Below are 15,000 nucleotides of genomic sequence, written 5' to 3'. Positions count from 1 at the left end.
CCAGCAGCTGGGTGGCCTACAGCCCTAATGCTGAGTGTGTGTGTGTGTGTGTGTGTGTGTGTGTGTGTGTGTGTGTTGCAACACTAGCTGGGTGGCATACTGGGTTAGGTACAGCCTGAAAAAACACTACGCTTCTCACTGACTCTAGAGATGAACTCCTCGAATAACACATTCAAAGCAGAGTGGCCTTTCTACAGTATCGAGCGTCTGCTCTTGTGCCCTCTTGTGGACAGCATGAGTACTACAGGTCAGATGAGAGACGGTGCGCATGTCTCCTAACCCAGCAAAGGAGAAACTCCATCTGATTCCCTCTTCCCCATCACACATCTTTCATATTCCCACCAGCACCAGTTACCCTGCTCTTGTGCCCTCTTGTGGACAGCATGAGTACTACAGGTCAGCTACCCTACTTCATCTGGGCCAGATCCCATTCTTCCACTTCCACAGAAATTAAAGTAGCCTATATTCACACATCTGACCCTATATTCACACGTCTGACCTGCCTTCAGTTTCACATAACAGTCATTCTACGAGACGGGTGCCTTTTCCACTTTGTAATTTCAATTTTTTTTCCAAGGAAAAGCTGTTTTTTTAAGTCACTCACATTATGAAAGACATAGTAGACCTTTTCCCACCTCAGGTATTTAATCCCTAAAAATGGCAGTTGTTTTTACCACCCTGTAACGGACAAGATACACATTTGAAACATAAATCATGGAACAATTTTCAAAAATGCCATATGTTCCTATCAGAAAAATGTCCTTTATGTTGTACTTAAAGTTAAAGGCTTGTTGTCTTATTGTAGTTTTTCATGATTTACATTATTTTCCTTGCGATATGAATTTCGCCTTTCAATGGCTTCGATTTTTGAACAATATCTGCTATTTTACTTCCCATAGTCAAATAAAAGTAGCATGTATTTAATGATCCACTCAAGGACATCATTATACCACATTTATTTACAAGACATTTAAATGCCTTTCCATGTTTTTGTAATAAGAAAGACACCGTTACAGGGTGAGGAATTGAACTTCACACTGTACACACACACACTTCCCACTGTAGGTTCCTCAGGTCGACAGAGAGAGACAAGGAGAGACTGGTCGTGTGTTTACCGCCATCAGAGCTTTAATAAGATTACACCGTGATTAAGGACTCAACATCGTGTTCTTCAAGCAGCCCGTGGACTTCAGCTCCTGTAAGGACAAACAAAGACATATTTTAGATCGGTCATAATTAACAACGGTAGAAAAACCATACTGTGCTTCGGGTTTTCCGATGATGATGATAGCTACCTGACGGTAGTCTTCGGCTTCAGCACCTTCACGCTCAATTCGGCGTTCTTCATCGCGAGCTCTTTGAACTGCGGCTTAAGTGCCGCGCGCACAGCCTGCGCGCTGATGGCCGAAAAGCGGATGTAGCTGAGGGAAGCACGAGGAACCGAAAAGCACATTTTCAGTTTTACCCACAAAACTCCCTTAAAGTAACACTATGCAACAATTTGGCATGTTTTGGGCTATGGTTTTAAAGGCAACTCGTTTTGGTACCATTCTCAAATTCATGTTGATAGCATATGGTCATGTGAAGGACAGATAAACACCCGTGTCTTGCCCACTAGACATCCAAGATATGCCCTATGTAGTTCTGAATAACAGGCTTGAATACCCTGTAAAAATGGAAGAAAAGCTTTCAAAGCATGACGTTGCCGGCTATATTGCCAAAAGTCATCAGTTAGTCTCTAGGCAAGCTTCTATCAGTGTCAACTGGGCTGTTGGTGGTGTTTGCAAGGTTTTTGCATGCCTTTGTAGGTAGTTAGTTTGCTAGTTTTGGAACAGAAATATGTTTCGCTACTTTAACTGATCGATAGTCCTGCTTGCCCCGGCTCCCAAGTTTGCTAAAGTACATTCGGACATTTGCTCAGTGGAACTGATGGATGATTGTGGCTTGTCTTGCGGGTACCTGCTTAAGCCGCGACATCACACACATATTCCACGTTATTCTGTTCACTAACGGGCCTCCGATTAATCAGACAGAATCTCGGTAGCAAAACAACTAAGCCAAATTACTAGATAACAAGATAGATACTTCAATTCTAAATCATGTTACCTCAATCCCGCTTGTCTCCAGTAAGCAACCATATTTGCAAATGTGATGCTCGAGTCGCGTTCACAACCGTTCAAGATAAGCAGGGGATACGCAGGAGACTTATAGTTTGTGCACGCGCTGACACCGGGCGGCCACCTGCTCAACGCAACTTTAATCCCTCTGATGGGAGGAGGCAAGCATCGCCACCTAGTGGAGGAAGGGGGAAATATAAACTATTTAGTTTGAATAAAACTAATTCAACCCTTGGCACCGTGCACCGACCTGAGCCTGAAGCACGCGCTATAGCACACTGTATTACAGTTTATTCTCCATCGCTTTGGATCATTTCACGTAACAGAAATGACATTCTCAAAACAACACGTGCAAACCTCCAAACCGTCTTGGCCCATACCCAGAAGCTCCAGGTTGTGTTGTTAGTGTAGGCTATACATCATTTTAGGTTTGATGTTTTTATTGTATGACAGTATGTTGTGCTGTTCACATTTTCTATTACTGTAACCGCTTGAATTATTATTTTTTCTTCTGTTTGATACACAAAGGGGGAGCCGTGGCCTACTGGTTAGGGTTCCGGGCTGGTAACCGGAGGGTGGCCGTGGCCTACTGGTTAGGGTTTCGGGCTGGTAACCGGAGGGTGGCCGTGGCCTACTGGTTAGGGTTCCGGGCTGGTAACCGGAGGGTGGCCGTGGCCTACTGGTTAGGGTTTCGGGCTGGTAACCGGAGGGTGGCCGTGGCCTACTGGTTAGGGTTTCGGGCTGGTAACCGGAGGGTGGCCGTGGCCTACTGGTTAGGGTTTCGGGCTGGTAACCGGAGGGTGGCCGTGGCCTACTGGTTAGGGTTTCGGGCTGGTAACCGGAGGGTGGCCGTGGCCTACTGGTTAGGGTTTCGGGCTGGTAACCGGAGGGTGGCCGTGGCCTACTGGTTAGGGTTTCGGGCTGGTAACCGGAGGGTGGCCGTGGCCTACTGGTTAGGGTTTCGGGCTGGTAACCGGAGGGTGGCCGTGGCCTACTGGTTAGGGTTTCGGGCTGGTAACCGGAGGGTGGCCGTGGCCTACTGGTTAGGGTTTCGGGCTGGTAACCGGAGGGTGGCCGTGGCCTACTGGTTAGGGTTTCGGGCTGGTAACCGGAGGGTGGCCGTGGCCTACTGGTTAGGGTTTCGGGCTGGTAACCGGAGGGTGGCCGGTTCGTTCCCTGACCAGGATAAATGTGGGTGGGGGAAGAGGCAGAGCACTGCTCTCCCATGCCCTCATCCCTTGAGCAAGACACCTAACCCCGATCACTGCTCCCCGGAGATAGAGAGAGAGAGAGAGAGAGAGAGAGAGAGAGAGATGCAGAGATAGAGTTCAGAGTGTGTGTGTTTGTGTCACTATCTCTGCCATTAACATAGTCACTAGGACTCATTTCCATTAAGTATTCTGGAAAGAAAACATCTACTGCAGTAAACATTCAGTGTCAAAGGTCTGAGCCAAGATTGAAATGTGCAGATATTTATATGGTCCACTGCCATACTGTCAAAACATCTAAACGTTTTGACCTGCAGAATTTAAACAACCAAGGGGACTTTTCATTTTGGGGGCACTGACTATGAGAAAGGGAATTAGTTTTGACTGATGAGTTGTCTGGAGAGATATGACCTTTTGCATGTGTGCCTGAGTGTTTTGCTAAACCATCTAGGTCACTTTGGCAAATGTATTTAAAGCTTTGAGAATGTGCTTTTTTTTCGAGAGATGAGCCACAGCAATCAAGAAGGAACCTTTCATTTTTGGGGCAATGACTATTTATATGAGAAATAATTTGGGTTTGGAGCTTGGGTAAACTGTTTTGGGTGACCTTTTGAAGGTGTATGTAGTTGTGCTGAACCATAGGCTATTTTGCCAAATGCACTAAGATCTTTAAGAATGTCATTTCTGTTTCTGAAATGATCCAAAGCAATGGAGAAAAACTGTAAAAAGCCTACTACACGTTCCACTGTCGTTTTTATCCCCAAGGTACACGGAAACCAAACAGAACATGACATAGCCTGCAGCCTTCACAGATAACAGTAGGCCTGTGGATATTTTCTCGTAATTTGAAATTAAATGGTGGGTTGACTGTGTAAGTAAGCCCTCTACCTGGAAGTCTTTGACTAAACCCGATATGAAAAATGTCATTTTCGCACTAATGAAAACGGAAATACGAAACAAAGAAGTGACAGACAAACGCACGCAGACCTGTAGGACGCGCGGGAGAGGACGGTGGCAGTGGAAGAAGAAACGGAGGCTCTCAGACCGTGATATGTTTATTTATTTAGTTTGTTTATTGTGTACATTTATTGTTTGCATCAATGTACCATACAACATTGCTGGGTGTACTAGGTGTTAACCTACTTGGCAATAAAGACGTTTCTGGTTCTGTATGGAAGTATGGAGGTATGATGTATGATGTATGAAGTATTAAGTGCGATGAGTAGGCTATGTGGGTCGGGGCTGCGCATCACAGTTCACAAGCAATAGGCTACTCCTGTAAAGTACTGATTAACGACAGTAGAAACACATTCTCTGCTTCCGTACTTCTGTAAATGATTAGACTCGGCAATCAGGCCACCATAGGAACCGGGTAGGGGAAACACAAGCACCACGGAAAGTGGAAACACAAGACCGTCTCAGAATAAACACTAGCCTACATCCCCCATAGTTCAAAGCGAACACTCAGCATTGAGGTCTCCTGACAGATCCATAGTTCATTGTACACTCCGGACAAGTCCAAACATTGCATAGAAATGCATGAGCACCGACGCCAGTGAAAGGTATAGTATTCAAACCCTGCTATGTCTGTTAGTACATGGTAGCCTACTGAGAGACGGTTCAAACGGGCACATCTCTCGAACAGTCTATAGCAGCACAGCCGGTTTCTGTGTGCGAGATTGCATGCTAGTCGCTAGCCACTGATTGGGGCTATGCTGAGATTTCCTCATCGGCTCATCTTCCAGCTGCGAGTTCGAAGGACTTAATGGATGATCAGTTTCTAATACACATTAACGCCGCGAAAGCCCTGCAAAGCCGTTGCACCTTTGTAGTAACGTTAAACACTAACTAGTCCAACTTATTTCGACTTCAGGAGCTAAAGTAGTTGTGCTTTCAATAATCCGATCCGATCCGATCCGAAGCTTGTTCGAAGTTGACAGTTGTCTTTAACGCCAGGTAATTTTGCGTTAGCTATCGATGCTTTTGTCTGTCCAGCAGATACTAATCGGCCATTTGATTAGGAGACAGTCGAACTAAAACACGTCAACCCCCCAGCTAGATACACTAACTCACGTGACTGACGTCATAGTTCATAATTTAGTTTTGGTTCGTGGAATTAGGATTTGGGAATGATCTTTGCCTCCTAACCTTGCCGTGTGTGTGTGTGTGTGTGTGTGTGTGTGTGTGTGTGTGTGTGTGATAGTCTCTGCAGTGTGTCAGTCCTGCGGTGAGTGACTCGGGAATGCTGTGATCTCACAGAGGGGAGCTCGGATCACTGCACAGGTGACTGACCGCACAGGTGACGCAGCTGTCATGGCCGCCGATGTCCACAACCAGCCATGGGAGGCGATGCCATCTAACGGCTGCCCGACCGTGGAACCCCCGACCATGGAACATCCGACCATGGAACATCCGACCGTGGAACGCCCGACCGTGGAACGCCTGACCGTGGAACCCCCGACCGTGGAACGCCTGACGGTGGAACGCATGCGCATTGACAGGGCTGAGAGCCCCACACCCGGGCTGGTGGAGGGGACAGAACCAGGTAAGAACCAGCAGAACCCACTCTGACCCATGTTCTAAATAAGGAACCAGCAGAACCCACTCTGACCCATGTTCTAAATAAGGAACCAGCAGAACCCACTCTGACCCATGTTCTAAATAAGGAACCAGCAGAACCCACTCTGACCCATGTTCTAAATAAGGAACCAGCAGAACCCACTCTGACCCATGTTCTAAATAAGGAACCAGCAGAACCCACTCTGACCCATGTTCTAAATAAGGAACCAGCAGAACCCACTCTGACCCATGTTCTAAATAGGGCTGCAACTAACGATTATTTTGGTAATCGATTAATCTATCGACTTTTTTTTTTCGATTAATCGACTAATCTAACGATTATTTCCATAAATTTAAAAAATGATTCAAAATGTTGGAATTTGAATTTCAAATGTATTTGAGTAACAAGTTAATACAAATGTAATCATCATAATAAATACATGAAATAGTAATACAAACTAGAATGCGTTTCGTGAACGAACTGCGAGAGTGTGCTTGCTCTGTGACAGAGAGAACAAGTGCCTATGAATTAACATGTATTTACATCTACTCAATCAGTGTAGTGGGGCCTTCTTCCAATATATTTTAGCAAGCAACCAAGCTCAAACATTATATTTTGGCTCCACTGACGTTTAGACATATGAGGGTATCTTTGTTGTTCTGTTTTTGTTTGTTTGTTTGCTTGTTTATTGTGAAAGGGTCTAGTGTGTTACATATGGTCATAGCCTAATAGTTCCAGAGTTTCGTTATACTGACTTACTGAGCTAAGTGAATTGTTGAAATTGTTATCTTGGTAAAAGGAAACATCTCTGCAACAATATTGGAATGAATGCGGTTACATAGCCAGCTTTACTTAATGTTTATTGTAAGATAGGCCTATATGTTAGACTTAATGCAGTTCTCTCTCAACAGTGATATCTGGCTTGTTATATGTTTTATCCATATAAGGAGGGGGCAGCTAAACTCGAAGACTCTCAGAAAATATCTAAAGTGTAGCTCACTAAACTAGAAATATATTGAAATGCCATGAGATGTAGGCCTACCACTAACCATTTCACATTTACAGACATAAACCTATAGACATGACACAAAATATCTTCCAAAGACTTTATTATCTCAGCTGCATTATTCAGTAGCACAAAGTAGTCTATTACATTCATATTTACTTCATGTAACCCTGCCATAGCGATACAACACCTTTTTGACAGCCTATATAGCCTAATTTCAAAATTAAATATATAAATAAATACTACACTGAAATAACGCAAACAAAGTGAATCTACAGTGAGCCAACGCTCGTCCACTGACAGTGTGGAAGAATGACAGCGACGTGAGCCACGCTACATTCCAAGATTAGTTACTAGAAATGTCACTTTACATGAGCTTTGTTCATAAGTCATGCAGTCCATAAAATAGGAATACTCTGTGTACTAACAGTATAGTAAGACCGGTCATATGTTCAGAGAGCTTCCTAGCAACCAACAAGTTACAAGTAGGATAAACATATTAGCGAAATCTGCGTTGTCGACAGACCATCGTTTTGACTGGAGTTTTGATGTGCTTGCTAGCACCAAGTGGATTACCTCATCTACAATACATATGGGCTTGGACTCAAATCACTAGTAGGCCTACTTCACGATCTTCTATGGTTACCAGCAGATAAGGTAAATAATAATCGCCATATTTGCGTTAATGTTTTATAGAGTAAGAGGCTATGTGTAGGCTAACTCTCTATTGAAAGACACTGACCGGCGCTTCAACACAAACTAGGCTCTGTGAGTCAAATTAGCGTAGCTAATCAGAAATGTTGTAGATGCCAGAGTTGGCAACTATGGCTCAGATTTAGGTTGTTATCCATCAACATTCATTTTACAACTTACATTAGTTTCGTTGTCATTCGACTCGAAAATCTCAGCTCAATTTGGCAAAGCACTACTGCTTCCTCCAGGGTAAACATACGTGGACGTCTCGGTGCTGTCATTTTGCCAATCTGGCTGGCTGAGGTAATCGAGTGATTAGAGAAGGCTACAAAGTGGAATACTAAGCAGTTTGTAGCGGGAAATATTGAGAGTGAAATGTAACAAATGATACTGTATAATTACCAATGTCACAAATAGCTTAGCGATAATATGAATAGCTTAAATGGGATGGCTACATTAGCCAGCTAGTTAGGAGAATCTCCGCTCTCTTTCTCTTAAGGCATTTGCATGGTTATCCAATTCACCTCGTACGACTTCACGAGAGACACGCCCTTTCTAATCTGATGATTGTACGACTCACCTCTACCTGCATGGTTCTACGAGGGGCTGTGGAGATTACCAATGCTTTATTATGATGTTACAAGGCCATTACATCATCAACAACAAACTATCAAATAAGAAATCGTTTGTTTTTATCCCGTGTATTTTTTAGTTAATGATCAGAGGCTGTTGTTGTGAAATGAATTGCTAACGACAATGACCAAGCTCGCGGTTATTGTCGAATATTTTCTATTATTATACCACACAAACAGTTCTGCTTTTTTACGTCTACAATTCAGGTTCTTTACAATTTAATCATTTACACTGCATGCTCTGCTAACTCAAACACAAAGAGGCTGTTCGAAAACCAAGAAATGTTTTTATTATTGCTGTAATTAGACGACGTCTCCCTATGCTTTATATGCGGCGATAGCCACGATGGAGCAAGGAAGAAGGGAGATGTCGGTTTTCCTCCTGCATCGCCGCTGGTGCCCTTCATAGTTTTTTTCATTTTTAGAAACTTGTCCCTGATCTTCCTCCAACTCCTAATGCACTCCTGGACCTCCAGCCCCAGGTTCCCAGCGATCTCTCAGCGATTTTTTAAAAACGGAGGTGCTGTCATACAGGGAACGAAACAGGAAACGTCATTTTAGCCAGGGGTGTCGGACAGCTCGGATCGGATAGTGAGAAAATTCAAGCGGTGCTCCAGAGGCCATCCGACACCCTCGGATGGCTCTCCGAGGTGCTCAAAGGTGTGGCCCCACTTCAAGGAGGGCGTTTAAGGGCGTGCCTCGTGAGATCGGAGAGCACGATCGGACAAGCATGTGAGCGCCTTTATACCATCCTGTTCTGCAGCGAAGGCACATCACGTAATAACGTTATCATTTCTCAAAAAAGTTAAATACAAATATATAGCTTTTAAGATAAAAATATGTTCAATAAGGCTTAAAGAATTAAATCAGTTGTGTAGATGAAGTTCAGCAACAGCATTTCTAGTGTTTTTATCCATGATTGTATGCTGGTCGTCGCTGGCCGTCAACGGCCGTAGAGAATACAGAGCTTCGCCTTAGTGGGTGACGTCACAATTGCTCAACCTTCCACCATGTTAGTCAATGAGAGAAAAAGGTGATGAAAAAGAGGAATAAAAAAGGAGTTACAAGGAGTACCGCCACGAAAAGTCATAGCAGGTTGCACCGGATCGAGCCGGACATTTCGGTGTTTGAATGGCGTCTCTATCTCAAACGGGCGAGGAGTAGTTAGCTGCAAGAAAATCGGGCAGAATAAATAAAGAAAACTTAACGATAACAATACTGTGCTTCCCTTCGGGCAAGCACACTAATTAAGAGTGCAAATATGCTTATAAAAGTAAAGAGAAAGTGCAAATAAAGTTTTAAAAGTAAAGAGAAAGTTTTAAAAGGAACTCAAAATAGCAATCAAGCCTCTGCAAGTGCAACATAACTGAGCTGCAGGTGACATTCAAATTCAACATATGAAAAAAAAAAAATCCACAATCTTTTGTTTGAAGATTGCTAAGTGGAGGAGGTTATCTATTCAGAACAAACGAAAATACAGGCTACTCTGATAATTCACTGATTTACCGCATTGCACTTAACATAACTGAAATAGCGTTAGCAAGCATCCTCCATGAGACGTTCTGTTTTCAAACATTTTAGAGTAAACCTTACAATAAGTTATAGATATACAGCCGCGGAAAAAATTAAGAGACCACTTCAAAATTATCAGTTTCTCTGGTTTTACTATTTATTGGTATGTGTTAAAGTAAAATGTACATCTTTGTTTTATTCTATAACCTACTGGCAACATTCCTACCAAATTTCAAATAAAAATATTGTCATTTAGATCATTTATTTGCAGAAAAATGACAATTGGTCAAAATAGCAAAAAAGATGCAGTGTCTTCAGATCTCGAATAATGCAAAGAAAACAAGCTCATATTCATTTTTAAACTACACAATACTAATGCTTTAACTTAGGAAGAGTTCAGAAATCAATATTTGGTGGAATAACCTTGATTTAAAATCACAACTTTCATGTGTCTTGGCATGCTCTCCACCAGTCTTTCACATTGCCGTTGGGTGACTTTGTGCTACTCCTGGCTTAAGAATTCAAGCAGCTCGGCTTCTTTTCATGGCTTGTGACCATCCATCTTCCTCTTGATCACATTTCAGAGTTTTTTTTATGGGATTCAGGTCTCGAAATTGGCCTGGCCATGACAGGGTCCTGATCTGGTGATACTCCATCCACACCTTTAATGGCCTGGCTGTGTGGCATGGAGCATTGCCCTGCTGGAAAAAACACTTCTCAGAGTTGGGGAACATTGTCAGAGCAAAAGGAAGCAAGTTTTTCTTCCGGGACAACGTTGTACTTTGCCTGGCTGAGGTTTGTAAAAGACCATCAGGATTGAACCAAAGCCGACTGGAGGGTCTCCTAGTTCGTCTTCTCTGATGAGTCCAATTTCACAGTAGGTGCAAGACTCTGTGGCTTGTAGGCCTCTCCAGGTCTCCGTCTAACCATCAGACGACCATGTGTTGGGCAAAGCTGAAAATTGGACTCATCAGAGAAGACGAACTAGGAGACCCTCCAGTCCGCTTTGGTTCAATCCTTATGGTCTTTTACAAACCTCAGCCAGGCAAAGTACAACGTTGTCCCGGAAGAAAAACTTGCTTCCTTTTGCTCTGACAATGTTCCCCAACTCTGAGAAGTGTTTTTTCCAGCAGGGCAATGCTCCATGCCACACAGCCAGGCCAGTAAAGGTGTGGATGGAGTATCACCAGATCAGGACCCTGTCATGGCCAGCCCAATTTCGAGACCTGAATCCCATAAAAAAAACTCTGAAATGTGATCAAGAGGAAGATGGATGGTCACAAGCCATGAAAAGACGCCGAGCTGCTTGAATTCTTGCGCCAGGAGTAGCATAAAGTCACCCAACGGCAATGTGAAAGACTGGTGGAGAGCATGCCAAGACACATGAAAGTTGTGATTTTAAATCAAGGTTATTCCACCAAATATTGATTTCTGAACTCTTCCTAAGTTAAAGCATTAGTATTGTGTAGTTTAAAAATGAATATGAGCTTGTTTTCTTTGCATTATTCGAGATCTGAAGACACTGCATCTTTTTTGCTATTTTGACCAATTGTCATTTTTCTGCAAATAAATGATCTAAATGACAATATTTTTATTTGAAATTTGGTAGGAATGTTGCCAGTAGGTTATAGAATAAAACTAAAATGTACATTTTACTTTAACACATACCAATAAATAGTAAAACCAGAGAAACTGATAATTTTGAAGTGGTCTCTTAATTTTTTCCGCGGCTGTATGTCTATGATAATTGCTGCTAGACACTTACTGTTCTTATGCTCCCACAGCCCGTTCTCTTTGAAATACTGTAGTAGTACTTCTTAAACTACTAATAATTGACCATCATTGAGAAAAATTGAGAGAACAACTTTTCTGTTAGCCATATCTGATATGCAGCAGCTGCTAAACCAAGCTTTGTTTATTGTTTCCATGGTAACATGAGCCATCTCAAAATAATTCGCTTTTCGCAGCTATTTCGCACTTCCTATATGCAATTCCGAATGAAAAGTACCGGTAGCTCTGTTAGCGTCTGCAAAGAAAAGACATTTTTTTTATATATTATATGACGGGTCGACCATTTTTCACAATCGACTTAGTCGATTTCGTCGACTAATCGTTGCAGCTCTAGTTCTAAATAAGGGCATAGGTTTGGTCTCAGCATTGGTAGGGACACTGGTATTTAACTGGATATGCATTTGTCACTCTTCTGGGCGACGAACATAGTATTGATAATAATACGAGTGAGTTTGCAAATATATTCAAATTAACAAAATATAGGTGGGGAGACTTTTGTCTTGTCTTTCCCAAACTTTGGTCGTGACCAGTCCCTATGGACCCTATGCAAACCTACGCCCTTGGTTCTATATAGTCTATATCTCGCCGGGGGATTTTGCCTTGCCGGACATTTCTGTTGTTCTGTGTATTGTAAAATTGAGTTATTACGTCCCTGCATGTGAAAAAGATGGCAAACCTTCTTCGCAAGGGGAGGGGGCGGGTTCATCTGCAATTTTCCTGTCCGTCCCCCCCCCCCCAGGAATTACTCTATGAAATCTCTCACAGACACGTGGAGGGCAGTAGCATTCTCAGGAGAGATGACCGTAGTGTGTGGAATATAGCCGTTACATTTACCCAGAACCACAGAAGTGTGTGGAATATAGCAGTTACATTTACACAGAACCACAGGAGTGTGTGGAATATAGCAGTTACATTTACGCAGAACCACAGGAGTGTGTGGAATATAGCAGTTACATTTACGCAGAACCACAGGAGTGTGTGGAATATAGCAGTTACATTTACGCAGAACCACAGGAGTGTGTGGAATATAGCAGTTACATTTAAGCCACTGACCATGAAGGACAATGTAGCCACTGTGTTGAGTTTTGTGATGCCTGTGCTGAGTTGTGTGATGCCTGTGTTGTGTTGTGTTGTGTTGTGTGATGCCTGTGTTGTGTTGTGTTGTGTTGTGTTGTGTTGTGTTGTGTTGTGTTGTGTGATGCCTGTGTTGTGTGTTGTGTGTTGTGTTGTGTTGTGTGTGTTGTGTGTTCTGTTGTGTGTGTTGTGTTGTGTTGTGTTGTGTGTGTGTTGTGTTGTGTGTGATGTGTGTGTGATGTGTGTGTTGAGTTGTATGATGTGTGTGTGTTGTGTGTGTTGAGTTGTATGATGCCTGTGTTGTGTTGTGTGTGTTGTGTTGTGTGTGTTGTGTTGTGTGTTGTGTGTGTTGTGTGTGTGTGTTGTGTGTGTTGTGTTGTGTGTGTGTTGTGTTCTGATGCCTGTGTGTGTGTGTTGAGTCTCTCTGATGCCTGTGTTGTGTTGTGCAGGTGCTGGCCAGGAGACGGCCATGTTTGTTCACGCCCGCTCCTTCGAGGATCTGACTGCCGACACAGAGGAAGAGGCGGGGCCAGAGTCTGCAGAGGGGGCGGGGTCTGTTGGGGAGGAGGAGTCAGCACAGGAGGAGGCGTGTCCTGAGGAGGAGGCGTGTCCTGAGGAGGAGGCGAGAGGCGGTGGCGTGCGGGAGAAGGAGGAGGATGTGTCCAGCGAGGAGTGGCGGGCGCACAGGAAGCACGTGTTCGTCCTGAGCGAGGCGGGTAAGCCCATCTACTCCCGCTACGGAACAGAGGAGGCGCTGTCCTCCACCGTGGGAGTCATGATGGCACTCGTCGCCTTCGTGGAGTCCGACAAGAACGCTATCCGTTCCATCCAGGGAGGTGAGTGTGATTAGTTCTGTCTGTGATTAGTTATCTCTGTGATTAGTTCTGTCTGTGATTAGTTATGTCTGTGATTAGTTATGTCTGTGATTAGTTCTGTCTGTGATGAGTTGTCTGTGATTAGTTCTGTCTGTGATTAGTTATGTCTGTGATTAGTTCTGTCTGTGATGAGTTGTCTGTGATTAGTTCTGTCTGTGATTAGTTATGTCTGTGATTAGTTCTGTCTGTGATGAGTTGTCTGTGATTAGTTCTGTCTGTGATTAGTTCTGTCTGTGATGAGTTGTCTGTGATTAGTTCTGTCTGTGATTAGTTCTGTATGTGATTTAATTATGTCTGCGGTAAGTTCTGTATGTGATTAGTTCTGTCTGTGATTAGTTATGTCTGTGATTAGTTCTGTCTGTGATGAGTTATGTCTGTGATGAGTTATCTCTGTGATTAATTATTTGTTTATTTAGAAGGATCCCCATTAGCTCTACCCTAAGACAGAGCTACTTTTCGTGGCGTCCACATTTAAGACTTACATACAAATATCAAAACATTTAAAACATATATTACAATACCTAACATTTAAAACGTACATTACAATACCAATATCTAACATTTAAAACATACATTACAATACCAATATCTAACATTTAAAACATACATTACAATACCAATATCTAACATTTGAACCATTCATTACGATACCAATATCAAAGTTTTAAATACACAAAATAATGATCATACAATTTAAAATACAAGTGTCACAAGTATGCTGTACCCAAGTGTTTCATTATTTGCTTTTTGAACATACATTTACGTGTCACATTCATGATTTCTGTTGATAGTAGGTTCCAAGACTTCATTGCTCTATATCCCACAGTGCGTTTAAGGAAATTAGTCTTAGCTCTGGGGAGAGAAAACCTACCTTCTATTGCTCGACTAGTGGCATAGTTATGTGAGGCTACATTTGTATTGAGTTGCCTATACTGACATGCTGGTGTTTTAGACTGCAAGAGGCGCCATGTTGACAAAAGAAGTGCAGCAGCCATCCTGTCTTCAACTTTTAGCCAGGCTTTAGGAAAGATTGATAGTTTCAGACTGGTGTTTAGTATATGACCGATTGGCTGTGCAACATAATCTACAGCCATTCTAATCAGTTTACCATCTATCCCATCCATCCCTGGTTGTTTGTCACCACATACCACTTTCACCAGCCGAGCCACTGTTTCCACTGTTAGTTCACTAAACTCAACCTGGCAGAGTTTGTCCTTCATATAGTCTTGGATGTTGACACTGGTTGAACTGTTGTCAGGCCTCTGTGATGATTCTTTCCTTAGTGTATTTACCTTGCTTCTGAAATAATACTCAAGTGATCTGCAATTTCTTTGGGTTTTGTGATAAAGGTACCCCCACTTTCAATACATTTAGGTTGTGGAGAGGTGTTTCTTCCCATTATACCATTAAGTGTACTCCAAAGCTTTTTGGGGTCATTCTTTGTCCTGATTAATTGCAAAGCATAATATTGTTTCTTTTTCCTATTATTGAGTTTTGTAACTTGATTTCTCAGTTTACAGTAGTTTTCTCTG

The 15,000-nt window shown here is 42.9% G+C and overlaps 1 protein-coding gene across 1 annotated transcript in view; it reads left to right on the top strand.

Annotated features, from left to right (window-relative positions):
• The first annotated feature begins 4,857 nt into the window (after positions 1 to 4,857).
• Positions 4,858 to 15,000, top strand: part of mon1a (MON1 secretory trafficking family member A) — a 15,798-nt gene continuing 5,655 nt past the window's right edge. The window contains exons 1-3 of the mRNA XM_080846780.1: positions 4,858 to 4,887; positions 5,529 to 5,870; positions 13,043 to 13,429. Of these exons, the coding sequence (XP_080702906.1) occupies positions 5,639 to 5,870; positions 13,043 to 13,429 (619 nt within the window). The 5' untranslated portion in view covers positions 4,858 to 4,887; positions 5,529 to 5,638. The remainder of the gene's footprint in view (positions 4,888 to 5,528; positions 5,871 to 13,042; positions 13,430 to 15,000) is intronic.

Source organism: Sprattus sprattus (assembly GCF_963457725.1).
Source record: "Sprattus sprattus genome assembly, chromosome: 10".
Classification (NCBI taxonomy): Eukaryota; Metazoa; Chordata; class Actinopteri; order Clupeiformes; family Clupeidae; genus Sprattus; species Sprattus sprattus.
Note: the sequence above shows the minus strand (reverse complement) of the source record. Positions and strands in the feature narration are given on the sequence as shown.